Source organism: Dermacentor variabilis, chromosome 4 (genome assembly GCF_050947875.1).
Source record: "Dermacentor variabilis isolate Ectoservices chromosome 4, ASM5094787v1, whole genome shotgun sequence".
Lineage (NCBI taxonomy): Eukaryota > Metazoa > Arthropoda > Arachnida > Ixodida > Ixodidae > Dermacentor > Dermacentor variabilis.
This window is the reverse complement of record NC_134571.1, coordinates 131,802,998-131,826,237: the sequence shown is the minus strand read 5'-3', so window position 1 is coordinate 131,826,237 and position 23,240 is coordinate 131,802,998. Positions and strand designations below refer to the sequence as shown.

The 23,240-nt window shown below is 48.2% G+C and overlaps 1 protein-coding gene across 5 annotated transcripts; it reads left to right on the top strand.

Moving 5' to 3' along the window:
* Positions 1–902: 902 nt before the first annotated feature.
* LOC142579788 (uncharacterized) lies at positions 903–19,207 on the top strand. Of its 5 annotated transcripts, none has more exons than XM_075690357.1 (3): positions 903–1,036; positions 11,798–11,851; positions 18,925–19,207. In XM_075690357.1, the coding sequence occupies exons 1-3, from the start codon at positions 991–993 to the stop codon at positions 19,140–19,142; spliced, it is 318 nt and encodes a 105-aa protein (XP_075546472.1). In that variant the 5' UTR covers positions 903–990; the 3' UTR covers positions 19,143–19,207. The 5 variants fall into 5 exon arrangements, 3 of the variants coding, with proteins under 3 accessions (XP_075546472.1, XP_075546473.1, XP_075546475.1); XM_075690358.1 differs by having other exon boundaries at positions 927–1,036; positions 11,801–11,851; XM_075690360.1 differs by lacking the exon at positions 903–1,036 and adding an exon at positions 1,303–1,455.
* Positions 19,208–23,240: the final 4,033 nt, after the last annotated feature.

The following is a 23,240-nucleotide window of genomic DNA, read 5'->3' as shown; positions in this document are numbered from 1 at the left end:
TTCACAGGTGCATACTTTACTGATCGCCTCCAAAACCAAAAGCAGCTCCACTATACCGGTCAACAATTCATTGAACGTCTTATAAGTTGAGCTTGATGGTCCTTTCCTTGTTAATATGCAAAGCGAGAAGATGTGTTAGCCTCCTCTGCGTTATGCTGATCCGCAAGTGAGTTTTCATTCGGCGTAAAACACTGAATAAGCTTTCTGTCGAAGCTACAGGTAGATAGATAGATAGATAGATAGATAGATAGATAGATAGATAGATAGATAGATAGATAGATAGATAGATAGATAGATAGATAGATAGATAGATAGATAGATAGATAGATAGATAGATAGATAGATAGATAGATAGATAGATAGATAGATAGATAGATAGATAGATAGATAGATAGATAGATAGATAGATAGATAGATAGATAGATAGATAGATAGATAGATAGATAGATAGATAGATAGATAGATAGATAGATAGATAGATAGATAGATAGATAGATAGATAGATAGATAGATAGATAGATAGATAGATAGATAGATAGATAGATAGGCAGGCTCGAAATGGTTGACACCAACAAAAAACTTTAATCGCAATAAAATGCTTTTTTTTTTACTGTTAAACTCTGCCGATGCGCTTCAAACTTTGTTAATTCCTTCTAAACATGTAGCGAAGACTTCACTCATAACGTAACGGAAACGTTAATAGAACTGGAGCAAGAGGGAACACTAGAGTTGTACCAAATATTATTTTCGTTGCTTCATTTTGCGTGAACTTTCGCTTGATAATAGAGCGTCGGTGCCTAAGATAAGCGATTCCTAACTCAAGCAGGTAGGGCACGGGTGAAGAAAGAGAAGTCCTGTATTAAACACGTGTGCGTCATTGTTAATGACATTGTGTGCGCTTCTTCTGAGACGGTGCCGTCGCAGCTGTTACTGCACCTGCATAAAAAAGGGCTGCTACCTCGGACGGCGGTTTGGCTAAAGCAAGCTGTCATGAAGGCTTGCGCACTGGCTGTTTTGATCGTCGGTACAATTGTGGGTGAGTGTACTTTTTGATGTGCATTTTTCTAGCAGTTTCATTGCGTGCAATAATCATGAAACAGATACTTCGCATTGGAGGAATACTCTAGAAAGTAGTATGTGCTCTACTACACCACGTGTTATAGCGCGGAGTGCGAAAGACAGGTTCAGTCAGGTGTGTAGGGTGCACATAAGAGCTTTCCGTGATGAAAATTCAGAGTCGAGGCACACATAATATTGTGAGCGAGAAGCACTTATAGAGAGCTTAATAAGTTACCAATCCCATTTTGCTGTGTTAGAAAATTTAGGAGCGCCTCGTAATTCGAGTGTTACAATTACCCAGTACTGAAAGGATAACCTTTCTTTTATTGAGCTTTCGTGCATTAATTCACAAAAATGGGGACACAGCATTCCTGGCAAACATGGGTGAAGTAAAGGGTAAGATTTTTCCACAATGCATAAGTAAACTTTTCGGGGCTGCGCGACTCTCACGCGTCCCTTGATATGTTGTTTTCTCGCATAGCTCCCGTCTCCTGTAATCCGGCTTCGCCGCGTGGCTTTATTGTGGCGGTCGGTATGCTTGCGTGGTAGCACGAGTCATGGCGCGAGTGAATTGCTCGGCTAACGCGGCCTAACGGCGGGGTTACTCGCGCGCAGAAAGGAGAAGGCTCTTCCTATTTGGCTCGGCCTCGGCTTGCGGCGCGGACGTTCTGCGCGTGCGCCGGTCCACGCTTCTGCGACACCGTCTCGCGAGGCTTACCCCGGAATTGACGAAGACGATCGTTCGAACGCGCCTTCGTTCGCGCGACCGGTGAGTCGGACTTCCGCAATTTGTCGCGATCACATCGGCATGTTTTGTGTACAGCAACTCGGCTAGCAGACATTAGTCTATGAAAGGTGCAGTGAATGCCCGTGTAATTGTTTGCACTACTGTGTTGTCATTCCCTTGTCCCAAGATCACGGGTGAGAACCCCACATCTGGCGCCCAACATTGGGCCCTTGGGGCATCGGACGATAGTTTTACCAGTTTTGCTTCGTGCGAGACCTTTGAACTGAAGCGTAGGGCTAGCGTGCTTTGATCGCTAGCGTCGGTGGCGTGCTTTCTTGAGCGAGGCGACAGTGGCTGTAGTGTGTTTGAACTTTTCAACATGTTAAGCCTTTTCGCAAATCATTTTTAATGACATTCGTCGGTACGAGAGCCACATGGTCTATATCCTGAGAGAGTGAAGCTTATCGCCCGCGGAGCATTGGCAAGCCTGAAGCGACTGAGTACGGAAGCCTCGTGGGTGGTCCGAATTTCTTATGTAAATAGCTTCTTCTATCTCTTTGCCTCTCATGATGTCGCGGCTCTAGGAACCGGGTGTCCGCGGGCCACGGGTGCCGGTACAGGCTGACTGGTATTGCAGACTGGCACCGGGCGCTGCTACACCGTCAGGGACGGTGGGTGCCGTCAACTCGGATGCTGTGTGCACCGAGCGGGGTAGGACCACCTAACCGATGATGTATCAACGCAACTGCCCGTTTTGCACCCATTTTGGGCGTTGTTTTCTGAATGCCGGTTGTTGTCAGGGTAGCGACGCTTTAGGCTTAAGGCTTTACGAAGCTGCCTGTCGCATGTGGAGGGACACAACCTGGTGGACCGTGGCGCTGAGGTGTTGCACTTTTCTTCCCTCATTCTAGTTAGCTTCACACGAATTTAAACTACTTGTTCGACTCAAGGAAGCGAGCTTCGTTCACGTGAATTTAGCATCTGAGTGGCCGTCCGATCTTTTGCTAGCCGAGTTGAACATCGCACCACGTGGGCGATGCGCATGCAGAATTCCTCTCCCTTGCACGACTTTAGTGTTTGCCGAGTGCGTTGAGCGTACCCAGCAATATTGGAGTCACCACTGGTTTGCTATCACCTGCACATCGTCTGCGCTGCTGCCCCGGACTAAGATCGAGCCACCCCGGGCAATGCTGATGCTGTGGATAGTTCGGCGCAGCGACTTCGGCGGCCGCCTGCATCCAGCTCGCAACCCTCGGCGGCAGAGAAAAGAGCCGGTGGTCACTAACAGATACTGCCCCTCTCGCCAGCTGGGCGCGTCGGCGCGAGCGACGCTTACTCGTACCGACTACTGCATCACCGTTTCCGGAGTCCTGGCCTGGAATCGAGCCGTCGAGTCTGCAGAGCTGCTGCTGTGACCAGCGGACGCTGGCGGTGTCCCCAAGGACAATGTCCGCTCGTATGTTATGTACAGCGTGTAGACATTTCTTCGGCGCGGCCACTGTTGCATGTACTACCTTGTTCGCAAACCACGCGTTGTTGTTAGACCGTGTGACATGTTTCGCCGGAATATGTAGAGATTTATGGTCGGGGGGAAGAGGGGATGCGTGACTCTCACGCGTCCCCTGATATGTTGTTTTCTCTAATAGCTTCCGTCGCCTGTTATCCGGCTTCGCCGCGTGGCTTTACTGCGGCGGTCGGTACGCTGGCCTGGTAGTACGAGAGATGGCGCAAGTGTTGCTCTGCTTATCCCACTTGACGGTGGGGTTACATGGGCGCAAAAAAGGAGAAGGCTCTTGCTCTTTGGCTTGGGCTCGGCTGACGTTCTGCGCGTGCGCCGATCCATGCTTCTGCGAGACCGTCTCTCGAGCCCTACGCCAGAATGGACGAATACGATCGTTCGAACGCGCCACCGCTCGCGTGACCGTAGGTGCGTACGACTACGCGTTGGTGTCCAGCATAGGGCGAACATATTTCCTCGTTATCCGGTAGCGGTGAGTCGGACTTCCGCGATTAGTCGCGCGCCCGTCGGCATGTTTTTTGGATAGCAACTCAGCTAGTAATCTATAAAATGTGCAATAAATGCCCTTGTGATTGTTTGCACTACTGTGTTGTCGTTCCCTTGTCCCAAGAGCACGATTGAGAACCCTACAACTTGGTAATAAACAAACTTTATGCGGTAGGGATAGGTAAGGCAGAACAATAATAAGCAGGCACTCACGACAGCAGGTCCATTTATTATACTTCTCGCCTTATGTCTACGTTCTACGTATATCTTAACAACCCGACTAAGGGTTCAAGTGATGACGGCACAGGATAAATGTTGTTTAGAAAAGACCGTATATTTGTGATACACTTGGAGCCCATACTGCTTAAATCTACTGTTTGTTATTCAATGTGAGTTACAGCGAAGCTGATATGGCGACTAAGTCTATTCCAAAACATAATTTACCATGACTTTCTGTGATCTTTAGGAGAAACTCGATCACTAGCGTTGTTTAAATTTGGAGGAAACGTGCGAAATCATAGAGGAGATATGCAGGCACCTATTGAACAGTTTGGGTTAGAATATTGAATGCCTGGTCTTGCTGGCATTGCATTCCTCAATGAGCTCTAAAACAGAAAAAACACACAGGCAGAAACGCATATAGGGGGTAATTAGGGATTTAATTAAATTTACGAAATCATAGTTTTCAGACTGTTTGGACGCGTTGCGTGAAACGCTTGTAAAGTTTACCAGCCTCCCTGGGAGCGATAATGGCGGCACTCATTCTAAATTTACATCGGGTGAGGACTATTTTATTAGCGACGTTTACCGAAAGTTGCAAGTTAGTGAGACAGTTTTGTTCTCAAAGTATTTCCTGAATACTCGTTTTCTACCAACTTTCTCGCGTTATGAGAAACGTAAAGTTGGTTTTCCCGGTCTTCTCAGTGAACGATGTGAGGCACATTGTTTATACCTTGTTTATAGTCACACGTGGATATTATCTTTTGCGGGTAAGCGCTTTTCACTATCTAAGAAAGGTTATCGCTCAGCATATATGTATCGGTGGTTTCTCGAATGTTATCGATGGCTCTGTTTGTCACGGAAACTTGTGCAATCTGATTGCATGTGCAACGTCAATTACGTAAAACTTTCTGGAAGACACGCGGGCACCATCGATTACTCTGCAATCTTCGATGTCTCGTGTATGAAAGCCGACGCGCTTGACCAGCAGAATATATTTTCGACGATCGCCGACTGTGTTCGCCGCTGCCTTTCTTCCTTAAGTGTAGCCTATTTTTGAAGGCACAGGTGCACTGATTAAAATACTAGTTTCGTTACTCACAGCTTCGCTGCTTTTTTCACCGTCACTATCACGTGACATCTCGTAGACGTGTTTTCATTCATGTTCTGAACGCCCCACAGGCGTTTACCCAAGCGTGAACGCGAAGACAACATCAACATTGCCAAGAATGAACTACGTAGACCCAGACTGCAAGGACTGCTGCCGGAGCACGGACGTTTGCCTGAGACATGAAGTTCGTCGCCAGTTTAACCCCAATGGCCGCCCCAGCGTCCCCCATTGTACTACAAAAGCCCAGGGAGTCACCGACTTCCTGTGTATCATCATTTGAAGACCCGGATAACTGTCTGGAAAAATATGACAGTGTCCCTGCATTCAACGACTAGAACCCCGACGACAAGCTGCGGCATGTGTGCTTCACCTTAGAAGACGATGCCAGAACGTGGTTCTAGAACCGGGAATAAACCCTGACGACATGGGACCTGTTCCGCGACGGGTTCCTGCAGACGTTCACTAGCGTCTGGCGCAAAGAGCGAGCCGAAGGTCTACTGGAAACCCGCACGCAGCTGCCGAATGAGAACATCGCGATCTCTACGCAGGAGATAACTCGCCTCTTCCGACACACCAACCCAGACATGCCAGAAGAGAGAAAACATCTCCATGATGGGCGGTTTGAAGCTAGAGCTTTTCACCGGATTGCCTAAGACTGTTGCCGAAGTTATTTCCTAGGCCACAACTATTGAGAAGACGCTCGATATGCTCACAAGGCACATAATCGTGGACCCCTGACCGCAAGCCACACCGACGTTCAAGCACTCGGCAGGGATGACCTGCGGGAGACCTTCAGAGCGGGCGCTTGCAATGAACTGCAGCTCTTTCCAAGGTCGCAGCCTCAAGTAGGTGCAATCGCCGACATCGTCAAAGAAGAAGTTCAGCCATCCCTTGGAGTTCCTGAGGTGCAACCACAATAACTGCAGCCCCAGTCAAAAGCGATGACCTACGCCGCCGTCGCCCACCGTCAAGATCCCCCTCCGCGGCCGCGCCAGGGCCCCGTAACGCCGCAGTTCCGTCATTAACCGCCACCGCCGCCAGCACGCCCGTCCGTCGCCCAGCGTAGCTACAAAAGGAAGACGGACATTTGGCACGCCTCCGACCACCGTCCACCGTGCTATCACTGAGGAGCAGCCGGTCAAATCTACCGGCGATGTCCTTACCGCGAGATAGGAGTACGAGGGTTCGGCATCTATGCACAGCGCCCTCAGGAAGATGAACGCCCTCGTGATATCGCCGACTACCTCGCCGCTACTCAGTGCAGCCCTCGAAGAACGTCTCGTTCGCCGATACCAGGCCGCTACCTTGCGCCGCAGTGCCGTCTACGCACTGGTCCAGGCCGGGGCCCGTCCGTCAGCCCACATCCGGAAAACTAAACGTAGCAACCCATGGAAGTGCGGTTGCTGTTCGTCGAACTGACGAAGATCCTCCGCCGCGGATGAAGACGCTGAAGTGGCTATCTCGACGACGGAACAACGACACGCCGCCATTCCGACGAACCCTGCAAGAAAATAATGCACCGACGAAAGACCTGACGACGCTGCGTATCAGCCCCACGTCTACACGACGCAGCCGTGATCCGACGCCAAGACCTAACTACAACGCAAGACAAAGAACGACCGACCCCAGCGGAGCTATATGGATGTCGTCAGTGAGGGACAACTTGGTGCAGGAAAGTGAAACGTCATCAGAGATGGCATTGCCAAGCAAAGAGAAGGCGACTTCTGCACGGGAGCAATCAATAACAGCTTGGTGACAGGAGAGAAAGTCCCAACCTAAAATAATATCGTGGAAACAGTGGGGAAGAACGACGAACTCGACTGCGTAGAGCACTCCTTGAATTTCAAGTCTGGCGGTGCACGCAGCCACCGGCTGGACGTGCTGTGCTGTGGCCGTGCTGAGTAAAGGACCGAAGGAAGGCGTCGGGACTTTTCGTATTGAGCGGCATAGTTTTTCGGCAATTACAGATATGGCGGCACCTGTGTGAATGAGGGCAAGCACAGAGACTCCTTCAACAGCGACATCAATAACGTTGGGCAGCGAAAGAAGAGCGCTTGAGCGTTGTGACGATGACGCAGTTCTTGCACCGGGAACTGCGCCACTTAGTTTTCCGTGTCAGCGGTAGAGGGACGTCGACGCATCGGGGAGAGCGAGCGACGGCGAGGAGAAGAACGGCGGTCGGAAACTGGGCGAAGGCTTGGGCGGGGAAGGGGTAAATCGCGGTCTGGAGCGTAAGACAACGAATGGTCGTACGCGGCTGTGCGTGGGTCGTCACGTGGATGAAGTGGACGGCGGCGGCACAGGCGTGCGACGTGTCCGGGAATACCGCACGAATAGCAGATGGGCCGATTGTCCGGTGTGCGCCAGGGATTAATTCCTCGATTGGCTGGAGGTCGTGGCGGCATGGGGGTAAAAACAGGGCTAGGCATCGGAGGCGAAGCCAGGAAGGTCGGTGGTCGTGGTCGTGCGACGGCGTCGGCGTAAGTCGATGGGGCGGTGAGTTGAGGCGCCCGTTCCAGAGGAAAGACGTCGGACACTTGTTCTTCTATAACGTGTCGTAGGGTCGGACTAAGGGACGAACTTGACTCCGAAGTTGGAGATCAGGGAGAGCTGGCGAGCAACTTCTTCCCGGACGAAAGCCTTGATTTTCGAGAGGAGGGTGGCGTCTGGAAAAGGAGAGGTCAAGCCGGACAACGATTCCTGTTGGGGAACAGGACGGCGGGTGAGGAGGCTTTGACGGCGGAGCTCGTCATAGCTTTGGCACAGTTCAATAACTTGGGCAACAGTAGAGGGGCTCTTTGAAATGAGCATCTGAAACGCGTCCTCGTCGATACCCTTAATGATATGCTTGATTTTATTGCCCCCAGTCATGGATGCATCGACGCGTTTACAGAGATCGATGACATCTTCGATGTAGCTGGTAAAGTTCTCACCAGGCTGCTGAAAGTGCGACTGCAGACGCTGTTCGGCACGAAGCTTTTGCACAGTAGGGCGGCCGAAGATCTCGCTGAACTTTGTCTTGAACACCGTCCTGCTTGGGACTTCGCTTTCGTGGTTCCAAAACCACAAGTGGGCAATTCCGCTGAGGCAGAAAGGGACGGTGGTCAATTTCGTGGTGTCATCCCATTTGTTGTTCCGACTTACGCGTTCGTATGATGAGAGCCAGTCATCAACGTCGTGGTCGTCAGTGCCGCTGAAGTAGGAGGGTCCCGCTGGCGGAACGTGCCGGGGCATGCGGTAGACTGGGGAGCAGGTGGTGGTAAGCTCGTGGCGCTTTCGGTGGTCATGATGGCAGGAAGAGTGCGGCTGCGCAATTCCAGGATTGCAGGAGACCCAGCAAACCACCACCAATTATGGCAAAGAAGTCCGACACGGCTGTGGACGACACGAAGGTAGCGGACAAGAAGGTGCAACAGCGTAGGTTTAGCCAGTCAAACCAGGAACAGCGTCTAGCCCGAGCCCCACTTCCGTAGCGCTGGCAATCCGGCTGCGGAGCTCGACACGGCGCACTTCTTCCTTACACATCCTTTAAGCAAATCAACAATTTTGAAGGCAAGGGAGGTGATGCCAGCATTCGACGATCCGCAGCTTTACTTAAAGTAAGCTCCTTTAAGTTTCGCCGCACAGCCTGCTACGAACTTCGGTGCGATTTGACGTGCTGTAGCCGCGCTATCTATCAGACCAATTGTGTAGAAAACAGTTTGCGACTTATTTCCTTAAGTCTCTCGATTTCATGCAAGAATGAACGTTTTCACGGCGGCGCCGACGCCGCGACAGAAATGCGCCCGAAGTTTCGATACAATTGCCGTATAAAAAAACGAGATGCTTTATTCAGTTTCTTTTCGTAATAATGACGATCCAGAGCGTAACAGGTGAGCATATTGAGCGCGCATAGTAGAACAAGAATCTATAACTTTTTAGATGAGGTTCACCTTGCTTCTCTCACCGCAATTTCATTGCCCCGTTCATTTGTTCAGCGCAATTTCCTTTGCTTTAATCACATATCCTCTGGTATCAGTCTGCAGTGCCTTGGTCTTTGGAACAATGTGTTTAATTAGCTGTCTTGGGATTCCATCAGTTCATGCAGCCCGGTTATTCAGGAAATTTTCTTCTGCGTTTTCTTTTTCCAGTAAACATTTCCTATGCTAAATTTTGGTCTCTCAAGCTGCTCTGTTGACGCTGAATCTGTTTGAGTCAGAACTATGCTTTCTTTCGTTCTAAAGTTATATCTAAAGGCGTATCTGATGTACCACAGCACATCGTCTCCGAAGATGTTTTCATTTTAATCCCTTATAGCCGTTAGCAAATTTTCAGTCGGGAGTCCGAGTGCTATAGCATGGTTCCAGAATATCTTACTACACTTTGATCTCTTCTGCGAGTGTTTTGCAACCAATCCTCTCTTCCACAAGCTCTTCTATAATTCTACAATTCTCTATTATAGCTTCTCTATTATTAATATAGAATTCTTCTATAATTCTCTTCCACAAGCTCGCTCACCACCCTTTTCTTTTGTCGGTATTTGTTCCATCTAACGAGTATCTCTTCTTTGTGTAACCTCAACTTTCTTGCTTCTCGATGATCCTTCTGTGGCTTTCTTTACTCAATTGTTTCCCCCCTTACGGGCTTTCCTCTTTCCAACCGAACAAGTCTTGTGCCGCGTCGGCATTATATCCTACTGCAACGTCTACCAATTCCCGCACTGCTGCAGGAAGCGCCTCCATTTTCTTTTCTCTGTTGTTTGCGAATTCTTGTATTAGTTGGTCATTCATTTTAAGCATTCTGCTGCCATTGTTTCATGTTTTGCAATAGCGTATCTCTCAATTTTAAGGCTAAACATTTCTAATCGCTATCCTGGCTACCTTTCCCACGCTCATCTATAGCAATATTATCTAGTTGTTCTTAGACCGTTCCTGACACTAAGGCGTAGTCCATAGCTGAATGCCGGTTTCTGCGCTGCCGCGTTTCCAGTCCACGGCACTTATTTCTTCTGTTAACTGCTATAAGGCCCTGTTCATCGCACAGACCCCGCACTAGAGAGCCGTTCTAAAAGGTATATCGGTCTAAATCTTCCACGCGCAAATACCCAACCCCAGCGCTTCGGTGGCAACAAGTAGGCCTGGAGATCGAAAAGGTCTCATGATGACTACGAAAAGTTCTCATGATGACTACGTGCGGATAGCGCGACGGCTATGGTAACGATCGGAGATCCACATGACGGCCCCTTCATCTATTGTGGAGTAGACTGTCGGCGACAAGGACGACATGGTACGACGAAAGACTGCAGACTTAGCTCTTTTCTTTGGGACAGTATTCTGCATTACTGCGCTAAGCAGATTTCAGCTTGGTGTCCGGCTATCTTCGTAACATCAGCGCCTAACGCCCTGGCAACATAAGGAATTGTCACCGATAATTTCGTTCAAACCAATAACCCTTAGTGTGCGATCTGGATACTATACCGATGCTCCATGCCAAGCTACATTGCAGCGTGAAGCTAACTTTAGTTTTTGTACTAAGGACTTGACTTCACTGCTGCTCGACTTCAATTGTGTATTTTGATGTATGTAGGAAATCATTTATAAGGATAAAATATCTGAGCATCCTCATTCATATGCTTGGTCCTTTTGATTTCTCCCACAAGTTATTTCCCTATCTTCAAAAAATTTGTTTTCTCAGGCAAAACAGCTTAGGCTTCTAACACAGGGGATCTTTTTAAATAATCAAATCTATAAAAAGTGGTTGTATGCATACACACCAGCTGCTCCTTAAAAGTACGAGATGCAATATTCTGCCACATGAACCATATTATGGGAACAGGCAGAATATTAATTCAAGGTCTAGATTCAGGGTCAGCTGGTGTGCATGCAGACAACCGTTTTTTTTTTACTCTTTAAGGCACGGTTCACCAAGTGTGTCAATAAATATTCTTCTTACTGACCATGTCTCTGTTGGGCACTTGAGCAAGGCGCTAAAGAGAACAGATCCATTACGAGAACTCCTATGCTATAACTCGAGAACTCCTATAGGTCCTAAATAGATTGAGCGAAACACAATGGAATAACCCACCGTAGTAGCTTAGTGGCAACGGCGTTGGGCTGCTAAGCACGAGGTTGCGGGCTCGAATCCAGGCCATGGCGGCCGGATGTTTATGGGGTCGCAATGCGAAAATACCCGCGTACTTAGATTTAGGTGCACGTGAAAGAACCCCAGGTGGTCCAAATTTCCTAAGTCCTCCTCTACGGCGTGCCTGATAATTATATCTTGGTTCTGGCACGTAAAACTCAGTAACTTTAATTTAATAATTGCATATTTACCACACATGAGTGCTGCATTTTAATAACTATGCATCCAAATGAAATTTATGCTTATATTACTTGATTTATTGCTAAGCGCAGCACTTCTGCCAAATACTGCTTCGCTTCAATTCCACACTTGTACACATGCCGCAAACAGAATATTGAAATTTATATAATGCAATCTTGCTTGAGCTAACACGACACATTGCAAGTTGACGTGTAGGTACACCAATTCATCAATCATTCTATGTCAAGTGACATCCTTCAGGGACTAGTGTTATTTAGTTATTCACTGTTCTCTGAAATCCCCGTATTCAGGATTATTTTGTTATTAATTGATAAAATGCTTCCTTTATGCGTAATTATTTCATTTATACAATTAGCAGGAGGAGCTGGACAATTCATGGGGGACATCTATGGCGTAGCGATGGCACCAGGTAAGTGGAAAGGTTACTTATATAGCGAAGAAGGTCTGTTGAAATGTCTGATGCTACTAGGCATGGCGTGACGATAAGGAATTTCTGGAACACAAATTACTGCCACACCACCTACCGCATAATTCTTGCGCTGAATGTTCATAAGCATGCCAGCAATATTTTTCTAGCTTTTTTTATGTCAATTACGACGCGACTGCGCAGCAATGGCTAAGCCATCGGTTTTTACGGGCGGATCCAATGGGAGAAAACAGGAACAGCGCCATGATATGATAGGCGATAACGAGTGATCTAATATGATAACGAGTGGGTATGCACGTTGTAATCGCAGTATTATTGCGAATTCAACGAACATCACCTCTAGGTCCTTTCCAGAGGCCTTCCCTAGGGCTCTGGGTCATTCCTCTCTCCTTCCTCAAGTATGTTAGAGCTGCTTGTTCCATGGGATCGGTGCGGCCCTAATGGCTTCCCTCAGGTGCAGGAGAATCCTAGCGTCCTCTTCGCGTTTCTGCAGACCACCTGCGTAGCCCACTTTTCCGAGGATGGTCCTGCTCACCTATGTAAACTGGAGCTTATTGCTCTGAGTGTCGCTGCTCTGAGAGCCCTCGACAAGGTCTTTCACGAGACATTGTTGAGGAACTTCATTGACACGGACTGCCGCAGGAGAATGCAGGAGTACATCAAGAGCATTCTATCGAATAGGTCGGCGACCATGTTTCTGGGCAACCTGAGCTCCGAAAAATTGCAAGTCCTGAACAAGGGAACCTAGCAAGGGAATCCCCCTCTAGGTTCCATAATCTCCCTGTCCCTTACGAATCATATGTAGAAATATATGTATATATATATATATATATATATATATATATATATATATATATATATATATATATATATAGGGAGAGAGAGAGACTATTTTCTAAATTTTCAGTGGTGTTCATAGCGACGTGTTGCCCTCGCGCTGTTTCTTATGCGTCACTTTCTTGTGCAACTGCGAATCGAAAGGCGCTCGCTTGTACGCTAGAAAGGGTTTTCTATGCCGCTTGTAATCACATGCGACCGTGGTGTAATGGTTTCAGGAGCAGCCTTGTGGTCGTGTGTTCAAATTCCGGTGTGGGACAGTTTCAATAATGTTGATTGAATTGTTTATAGCCACGTACTTAATCGAAAATGATGAGTTTCCAAAGCCATTTGAAGACAAAAAGGACAAAAGGACGAATACGTGTACTATCCATCCCTCCCACGTTGGCTCAGCCGCTTTGTTTGCAGCTGCCGTAGACAATTGCGCCACAGTGCCCTCCAGTAGTTATTGCATAGAGTGTCTCGATATATAAAAGCGAAAGCTTTACTAGCCGCGAACCTGCGATTTCCCCGTGGCCGTGCTCCGAGGAGGCACACGACGTCACTCGCTGCGTTCCCTTCCGCTCGTTCCTCAAGCTACGTCACATGCCTGATAAAATGTTGGAGGATTGAAAAGGAGAGCTCATGTGCGCCGCAACCACAGTTGAGGCGGCAGTATGGACGGCGACAATTCTGATAAGCAGGAGGAGGCATGGAATCAACATCGGAGTGAGATGAAAAGAAAACGAATCGCCCAGGAAACAGACGAACAGCGCGCCAAACGACCGGCTAAACGCGCCAACATAGCTAGACAACGAGACTAACCTGGACTTGCAATCAAAATTAACCAAGGCTAACCACGCTATGCCTTAGCTTTCGCTACGTATATCCTGGCATACCCGAGCTAAGCCACTGCCAATTTCTTTTTATCTATCGAAGGAAACATGGCGGTGAATATGAATGGGAATACCCGCATATGGTGACTGCGGATTGGCATCGTGCTTGGATAGTGAAGACGCTTTGATGACGCGCCTGACTAGCACCATTCCGTCTGTCACATTATAGATATATATATATTTTTTTTTACCAGAACAGCGCGTAAATAGTTCCCTGTAGCTTTATTATTGCACAAAAACGCGTTTTGTTTCATCATGAGGACGTGTGGTTGCATATTCAATTATATGAAACGTAAAAAGTATCCCCAGGCCGCTAAAGTTAGAGGACAGACAAGATTTGCGCTTGCTTTGGAACAGTTTGTCGTCTGTTCGCGATTTTGCTTGCTCGATTATGCATTATAGGCGAATAGACTTGATTGAAATTTTTAATATATATGAATAAAACCTTTTATGAAGATTATATTTTAAGGACGCGTTGTCTGTGTAGCCATGTTCACGCCATTAGACGACGCCACGCACTACACCAGCCAACACGAACCTTGCAGAGCCACATATCGTCATTCTCTTGAGGGCACAGCGCTCTTTCGAAGACTCTCATAGACGGTGGTGCAATACTTCCCTCTAGGTAATATAGTTGGAAACTATACAAATTATTTTATGAAACTCTGTTTGAAAGTTGAACTACATCTTCGCTGTACCGCTCCATGATGGGGTCACCACCCAGTTACGCGCTTTAGGCGTTAGAGGCCAGATACGTACGAAAACGCCCTCGAACTTTGCAAGAAAGCTTCGCTTAAGTAGTGTGTGACCAACGATGGAGTCGAACCTCTGCCATCGAGCACAGCAGTTGGGTTCTCTAACTAGCTTATCTCGTTGCAAAGCCAGCCAGCTCTTTGAAACACTTGGAACGTGCATCGTGTCCAATTTCCACTAATTTCCTTGTGATTGCTCGCGCTTTTCGTGGCGAGTTACGCTTCACCATCTCCGCGACCATCCCACTTTACCCAGTACTTTCCTTGTAGCAGCTTACGCTACGTAGAACTGTGCGTCGTGCAGACTTCATGATCACCATGTAATCCAAGGATTACCATTTCTTTGGCGAAGTACAAGTTCTGTCGTCGTTATAACGTGCACCGCATTAAATAGCCATATATTTACGATGTTACGGCAGATGTTTATTTACACGATGAAACTAGATGTAGTAGAAGCCAATGCGAATGACCACCCTCCGCAGAATACAGCTGAGTTCATGCGCCCCACTATACTTCTTCCTGTAGCTCAGCCACCCAGTGCAGCGCCATCTTCCCCTGAGACCGACAATGGTCGCCGAGTGAGCTAAAGGGCCTTGTAAATTTTACTTTTTGAGGCGCCTCATGGGAACGACTTGGGCCGCGCATGAATGCCGATTACTTGCCGTCACTTCTGCGACAAGATAGTTCCCATCATTCAAGCGCGTGAGTAAAACGAACGGTCCATAGTATGTGGTGAGAAATTTGCTGTAGTCTCTTTTTCCGAACACGTATCCACAACCAATTATAGTCTCTGAGAGAAAATTGACGGGGATCGTACCGAGTCTTATTATGGCCTTGTGAGGACAACGTTCGAGATGGGCTAGTCTGCGTGCTTCTTCAGTGCCACACAAAGTTCGAGCGATTGAAGGGTCGTCTTGACACGACAACGGTAAAATAAGGTTCAGGAGAGCAGTTCCGAGTTCCACAAACAGCGCAATGCTTTCGCACTTCCACACATAAGCAGTGTTAAGTGTTTCTGCGGAATTTTTTTTATTCAATGTTCATGGAGGCCGCCCCAGAAGGCTCTGTGGAGTTTGCGTACAGCAGAAAGAACGGCGCATATCTAGTAATTTCTTGCTTGGCTGCAATGTACGCGTATATAATAAAACATAAGGTGGCGTCCCAATTTTTGGTCAGCGGTGACATACATGGTGGCATGTTGGTAAGGGTTCGATTCGTACGCTCAGTGAGGCCGTTGGTTTGAAGGTGCTAAGAAATGTTATGGCGACAGGCACACCCGCAAAGCTGTAAAAGTCCTTCAATGACGTCCGCAGTTATTTGGCGACCACGGTCATCGATGGCAACCTGTGGAGTACCCTAACTTAGTATGGCATGACGCAACGAAAAGGAGGAGACGTCTGCTGCCGTGGCAGATGGACGTGTCCCCCGTTCCATGTAGCGAGCCAGGTAATCAATGCACAATATAATCCAGCTACCGGTAGCCAGCTGAGGTCTTCAAAAGCGGGCCAAGCAAGCCGATGCATACTTCTTCAAAGGGCGATATCTATGGACTAATTGGTTATAGATAGCCGGCTGAAGCCATCGTCGTTTGCTTGTGCGCCTGACAAACAGTATAGCTGGTGACATACTGCATCGTTCTTTGAAGAATTCTGGTCAGAAAAATCTCTTTCGAAGTCGGTGCAGCGTGAGTGCGAAGCCAAGGTGCCCGGACGTGATATCGCCGTGCATAGTACGAAGAAGAGCATGGCGAAGGTTTTCGGGCACTGCTAGGAGCTATGGCGGGCCATCAGCTGAAAACCTTTTTGTACATCAAACAATTACGAACAGTGAACAGTGTCTCGAACAGTAAACAGTGGCTCGTAGGGATTTGATGGTGAGATCCTAACATTGCTCGCTCTTGAAGCTACATAGGTGTGGAAACTAGAGAGTTGCGATAGAAACTAGAATGTTGTCGAAGTCATCACCGTCAGCCTTAGTGTGTAGTGAGGGAGGCGCTTTATGCAGTCAGCATCCATGTAACACCGTACGCTCTTGTAGGTGACGGGAAAGGTGTACTCTTCAAGACGCAACGCCAGCGGGTGAACCGGCCTGACGGGTCGCGCAGCCAAACAAGCCAAAATATTGAATTATGGTCAGTCACTACGTGGAGGTACGGCCGTGCAGATACAGACAGAGCTGCATGACGGCGAAGAACACCCCTAGACACTCGAGTTGAGTAACGGCGTAGTTTCTTGCCTTCTTGTGACTGTCCCACTGCCATAGTTAGATGCGTCAGCTGCTCAAAGATGCGTGAAAATTTTTTCACAAAGCGTTTGTAGTAGGCACACATGCGAAGGAATCTACGCACTGCCTTCTTGTCTATGGGCTGCTGGAACTTTGAGATGGTAGCTGTATTTCTGCGGGTCGGTTTTGCTGATGACGTGGCCTAAGAACAGCAGCTCGTCGTAAGCGAAGCGGCACTTTTCCGCCTTCAGAGTGAGCCCTGACGACTTGATGGCCTCTAGCACTGTCGCAAGCCGCCGAAGGTGATCGCCAAAAGTTTAAGCGAAGATGACGACGTCCTCCAGTAAACAAGACAGGTCAGCTACTTCAATCCTCCTAAAACCGTGTCCATGGTGCACTGGAACATTGCAGGCGCAGAGAACAGTCTGAATGGCATGTCCTTGAACTCATAGAGGCCGTCTGGTGTGATGAACGCGGTCTTTTCGCGATCCCTCTCGTCGACTTCAATTAGCCGTAGATTATCTCCGTTGGCGGAAACGCGGCGCTGCGAAAAAAAAATGGATTCGCTACTCATCCTTGTGCAGCAGATAATTCTTGCCGCGAAAGCGCCTTTCGCGGCGCGCGTTTTTAATCGCGCGCGCTTATTTCCGCAAGTGAGGACCTACCTTTACACCAACTAGATGGCGCAAACCTCCGTGCATCTGAAAGAAAGCTGCGCTTGCCGGGAAGTGCGACAAGCAGTGAGAGATTTCTGAACGCTCTGGCGTTGCACTCTTAAAGGCAAAGCTTAATCGTCCTCCTAGCTTTTGCATTTGAATGCGTTCGCATTCTCTGGCAAGCTGGAGTCCCAAGCCCTGTCCCGCGAAAAATGTACTGCCTGTATATGCACAAAAACGCGTCATTTGCCAAGCTAAGACATTTATTCTTTATGATAGTGTAAATCTAGATGATCGGTTACTTTTACGAGATCAGGAACAGTCTAACGCAAAAAAAATGAAAGGAAAATGCAACTACACATACCTAAGGCTCCATGAAAATGCATGGGGAAGATTATAGTAGGGGTCGGCCAACTGAAATTTTGGGTTAGGCCAACTTAAAATTTGGGGTTGGACCTACTTCAATTTCAGTGTGCGGCAACTTGAAATTTGAGTGTAAGCCAAATTGAGATATTGGGGGGGGGGGGATTCTCCAATTGAACGCTGCTAAGCTTCCTTCGGGTTCTGAACACGTCGCGGGTAAGCAAGCGCATTGTAACGCTTGGCGTGCTTTCATTGGGCCTCACCGAGGCACAGTCAGAGCGCCGGCGAGGGCTTGCGTGGACAAGGAAGGCGCGCATAACACAGGCTTTCGAGAGCCACAACGAGGCTGAGATGGCTTCGCAGCGATGCACTTTTCTAGGGTGCCTCGATGTCCTTCTTGCCCGCCGCTGCCTACAGGGTGGAGACAGCGCCGCCGACATTTTCGTGCCCGCTCCGAGGGACGCCATCAAAATGCGGCAAATGATCACGCCTCGACACGCTAGCTGGGCACGACAATGGTTGTTTTGGCGGCGATAGCTCCATCAAAGAATGTCTCCCGCCTGAACAGGGTGGCGGGCGAGTAAAACGTCGAAGTACCATACACTCTCCCCCCACACAACGCCCCATGCTCTACTAGGGCAGCTGGTGTTCCCTTTCCACTGCTCTACTCTGTGGAGCCGCACTCGCGCACCACGTGCCGGCGCAACTGCTACTATTGCAGTGAAGGGACCGGATGGGACGAGAAAAATATCAAAACTGACTGCTAAAGCTTAAGCATTCTTTGCTACCGGGAAGAACATGGGTAGACACGCATAAGCTAAGCAACGCAAGTGAGCAAAGCTAAGCTGAAACGAAGTCGCAGCCGAGGCAAACAAAGCTAACGCATCAGTAGACAATTCTAGGAATTCCGGTAGCTTTTTCTTCTCCGTCATAATGCAGTCACCGTTGCCGGAATCATACCTGCGACGTGGATCTCAGCAGCGAAACGTAATAAGCTTCTTGACATTTTTCTTGACGCACAGTAGGCAATGAATGAAATGTGGTACCTCGATTGCAACGCATAATTATCGAATGATAGGATCGCGTAGCGAAATGATATTATTGTGGCATCAGCGAAGCATGGTGACATTCCAGTAGTCCTTTAACACAATCAGTCTGGTCCTTCATGGGGCAGAACTGCGAGTCGGACTACCGAAAATATGTGGTTTACTTATAAATCTATTTACAATAGTTTTCGTCTGTTTTACTAAGACATTCCTCATTGCGTGCTCACCAAATCTAAATGTGCAAGTTTAACCTTCGCAATTTTTCTACCTGCGTAACTTACCTGAGATCTTTATTTTTTTCAGTTGTTGACACCACTATTACCCACCCAGAATTGGTGAAAGGTGGTACCAACAAAGCAAGATGCAATCAATGTAGCTGCAAGATCGCTTGGGAACTAAGAAAATATGAAGAAGATGGTAGATGCAAAGATGAGTTCGAATTCACCTGCACGTGCAACAGTTATCGGTGCGACAAAAAGGAGACGCAGCTCTGCATGCATCAGCTGGCTGCCAACATGTAAGCGATGTTTTTCGCCTAAACGTGTCGCTGTGGGATCACTAAATAAATCTTAGTTTACTTACTGTTGTATTGTGTGTATTGTCATCTTCAACGGAAAGGAAATCCTTTTGTCGATGTCTTTGGTTGCACACCCAAGGCAAAAAAAGCAGTAAGTGGAATACAGAGGTTCGCTTTTTTCGGTAGTAGCTTACTTGCTACAGCTATTCGTCTCTTTGGGAGCAACTATGATCGATTAACAGCTACTCTTTATTCGGTTACTCCTTTTATGGGCGACAGTTGCTCTTTTCCAATGCACACCAAGGTAGCAACAGTTGTTTTTTCCGATGCTGCTCAAAGCAGAAACTTCCGACGTGAGACCTTTTTTTGTGATCCTAAAACAAATAGTAGCAGTGCATCGTGTTATTAATTATCAGAGAGCTATGCGCAGCAAGGTTAGCTTTGCAGCTGTATAAACAGCAGTTAACTCAATTAACAAGCACTCTCTCATGTCCGCACAAGGAACCACGAACACATCTTACTCTTCAGGCCAAGAAACGGCAAGTATGTTTAAAATCAATAAACAAATATGAAAAAAACATATGACGATATGAGATCTTCACACTGCACGGGTAAATGAGAGCACGCGCGCGCGCCAGCTTTCTTACGCCAATAACGCAAGAATGAAATGGTCAAATTTATATCATATTTCGGAGCGCTTCACGAAAGCTTCGCTTCACATAGATTCCAACGTGAATGTTGGATACGCATAATTCTTTATTTTATTCCACGGGTGCTTTCGCCTCGATCCTCTACCGCCGACACTTCTACTTGAGTAAACCCACCCAACGCGTCAAGCATTACGTCAAAGCTCGTCGAAACCGCCAACGCTAAAATGCCTTAAGTATGCGCCCACGCCCTGGCGGTTATCATAAGTGTGTGGTCCCGCAAGTGCTGATGCTTCGGGAAATTCTCATGGAGTTCCGCGAGTCCTTCCTTAACTATTTTTCTGGCCACCACTGGGCCGGGATTGCCACTAATTTTCTGACGCAACGCTGTGTAGTAAAAGCCTTCAGCAAGGCACTGTCACTGACAATCTCCACCAGTAGCGCAGCCCGAAATTTCGTTCTAGAGGGGTGGGGGCTCCCGTTGCAGCTCGGCCTTCTCCTTGCAGAATTTGTCGAGGGACCAAATACGCGAATAATAACTGCACTGGCATTGCCTACGTACCTTAGCAATAATAAATAATAATCTACGTGCTAAGAGTTTCCTAATAAATCTGAGTGCATAAGGAAAAGTCACTGTGCATAGGCAAATACATGTTCAAGCAAGGGAAATAAATATGTCACAGATTCACAGACAATCACAGATTCACAGATCACAGAATCCTAATGCATGCCCCCCTCCCTCCTTCCCTCCACTCCCCCCGATGAACCGCGCGTGACGGAAGGCGGCGCGCTTCCTCCAGCTTTCCTCCCTTGACCCTTGCGTACACAAGACTGAGCCACCATCGTCGGCTCACCCATCCACCCTCCCTCCTCCTACACTTTCACTTTCACATATAGCATGCAGCGCTTGGTGACGATGTTATAGCCTTTGTACTTTATACGGAACATGACGGTGACGGCAGGCATGCGCCTGGAGTGGTCATATAAATGCTATCGCAATAATATAATAATGGTATCGTGCCACTCAAGAGTCCCGTGGCCCATTACATTCAGCCAAAGAAGAAGTAACAAAATCGAACTTTCACCACGCGACATTTTGCTGCGCTTAGTGGCTATGGTGTCGCGCTGCTAAGTACGAGGCCTCGAGCTATAGTAATGGCCACGCCAGCTGCAGTTCGATGGGGGCGAAAGGCGAAAACATCCGTGTACTTACATTTAGGTGCACGTTAAAAAACACATGTTTGTCCAAATTTCCCGAGTCCGCCAGTGATAATGCACTGCCAATGATAAGGCACTGCCAGTGATAATGCCCACGTATTCATCCACATTATTCTTCCTTATGGTGCACTAGCAACGGCCATAACCGGCAATGGGACACCTCTTATCGTTAAAGTAATGCGCCAAGTTTTGATGCTTAGTAGAAAGAGCAATCTATTGATGCTTGCTCTTTGGAAGCGTATACTTATAGATTTACCAAAAGCTTTTTTTTACAATACAAGTCGTTGAATTTTTTTATATGCAGCCTTTCTGATCCCCTTGCTTCTTGCGTCTCTGGCAGCTGTGATGTTATGTCGAGCAAAGACATCGCATGAAAAATGCGCCAGTCGTTATGAAACATTAGCATCAGCGACCGGCATCGTTCTCATTCATTTCAAGTTTACCAGACTTTAAATCACTATGCGATGTCTATTCTAGTCTCATGTGTGAACCCGATGGCGTTACTCAACCCAGCTACTATAACGGTTGATAACCAGTGACAATATCGGGTGATCACCCAGTGATCATAGCGGCTGATAACCAAGGAGCCATACCGGCGCTGGGCTTATTGGCTTGGCGTCCATAACATCCTAGAAGAAATAGCCGAGGCGCAGCTCACCGCGCAGCAATGGAGCACCTCTCCATCACCAAGACGGGATGCAGTGCACTGACGTGTGGCAGTCTTGACGTGTGGCAGCCCTCCTCTCATCCACTAGAGTTTCTTTCCGATACGCCTGTACTTTTAACACGGGTGTCGTTGCCGGTCCGATCATCTCTTTTACATCACTATCCGCAGCCTCAGCTGCAAGGGCCATCGCTTCAGCGTCTTGTAGCGTTAATTCTCGCTGTGCCAGTAGCTGCTTCTGCAGGGCACCTGACCGTATTCCACAAACAATGCGATCTCGAAGCATGCGATCCAAAGCACTGCCAAAATTGCAATTGTCAGCTATTCGGCGAATGTGTACCAGGAATTCATTAACAGGCTCGCCCTCCGCTTGACAACGACTGAAGAACTTGTAGCTTTCGGTGATTTCGTGTCTTTTGGGACTGTAGTGCTCACTCAAAACTTCGACGACTTCTTCATACGTCAATGCATTTGGCTTGCGTGGAGCCACCTTCCCTGCCAGCACTTGGATCGTATGCGTATTTAACGCAGCAACAAGCAATGCTCTTTTCTTAGTAGAGTCTTCAATCGCATTCGCTTCGAAGTATGCTTCTACTTTAATAAGGTACGGCTTCCACTTATCTTTGCCTTCTTCGAAGTCGGGAAGTTGGTGAGCCATGATGACCTTGGTTTCTCGGTTCTGCGTGGGTTCCGGTTCAGCGTCGACTTTCACTGCATGGGCGATGTCCATCCTCGTCGCCACTGTAGCATAGCCATGGCGTGCTCGCAATAACGCCAGACCAGTGAAGCCTCAGCGTAGTCAGTAGAACAAAATGGACGTTTATTCAAAGGTGTAGAGCGTATTTATAAGTAGCCGAGTGGCAAGAAGATAGAAGGGAGCACGTGTTAGTAGAGATAGTCCGAACCCGAAGGATCGCCAGATGAGGCGATAAAAGGTGCGCGCACTTCGAAAATGCGTTAAGTTGCAACATTCCTTCCTCCTCAGAAATGAAAGCGTTGCACTGGCTTGCGTTCTCTCGTTGAGCGTCTCAGAGTTTGTTGGGCGACACCTGTATGCAACGGGGCCACTGGAATATCTGGTGCCGCAAAGTCTGGAGAACGAGTGCCATTTGGAATGCGCCGAGCGGTTATGCCTTCATCCGGATTCACCGTTTCTGGATGCCGTAGTTGTGTTGCTTGGTCCGGCTCACTGCGATGTGTGGTGGTTGTAGTTACTGTCGGTTTGACGCCTGGTACTTCCTGTCGAGGGCGGACCTGGTCCACGTGCCGCTGGATGACTCCGTCTGATGTTTCCACGGTCACCATTCTCGCTCCCGACGTCGCCTTCACATGACCGGGCGTCCACTTGCTCCCCACACCGTAATTGCGGGTATACACTTCACTTGCAGGTAGCGGCAGCCAGTCATCTTGGTCCTTTTTTGGCCCTGCAAGTGCTGGAGGAAAGCATGTGTCCAAGCGTGAGCGTATTTGATAGCCCAAAAGGAGCTCTGCTGGGGATTTACCCGATTTTCGCGGAGTCCTCCGGTAGTTAAATAGCAACCGTACTAGGTTCTCTTCCAGTTTTCCTTTCGTC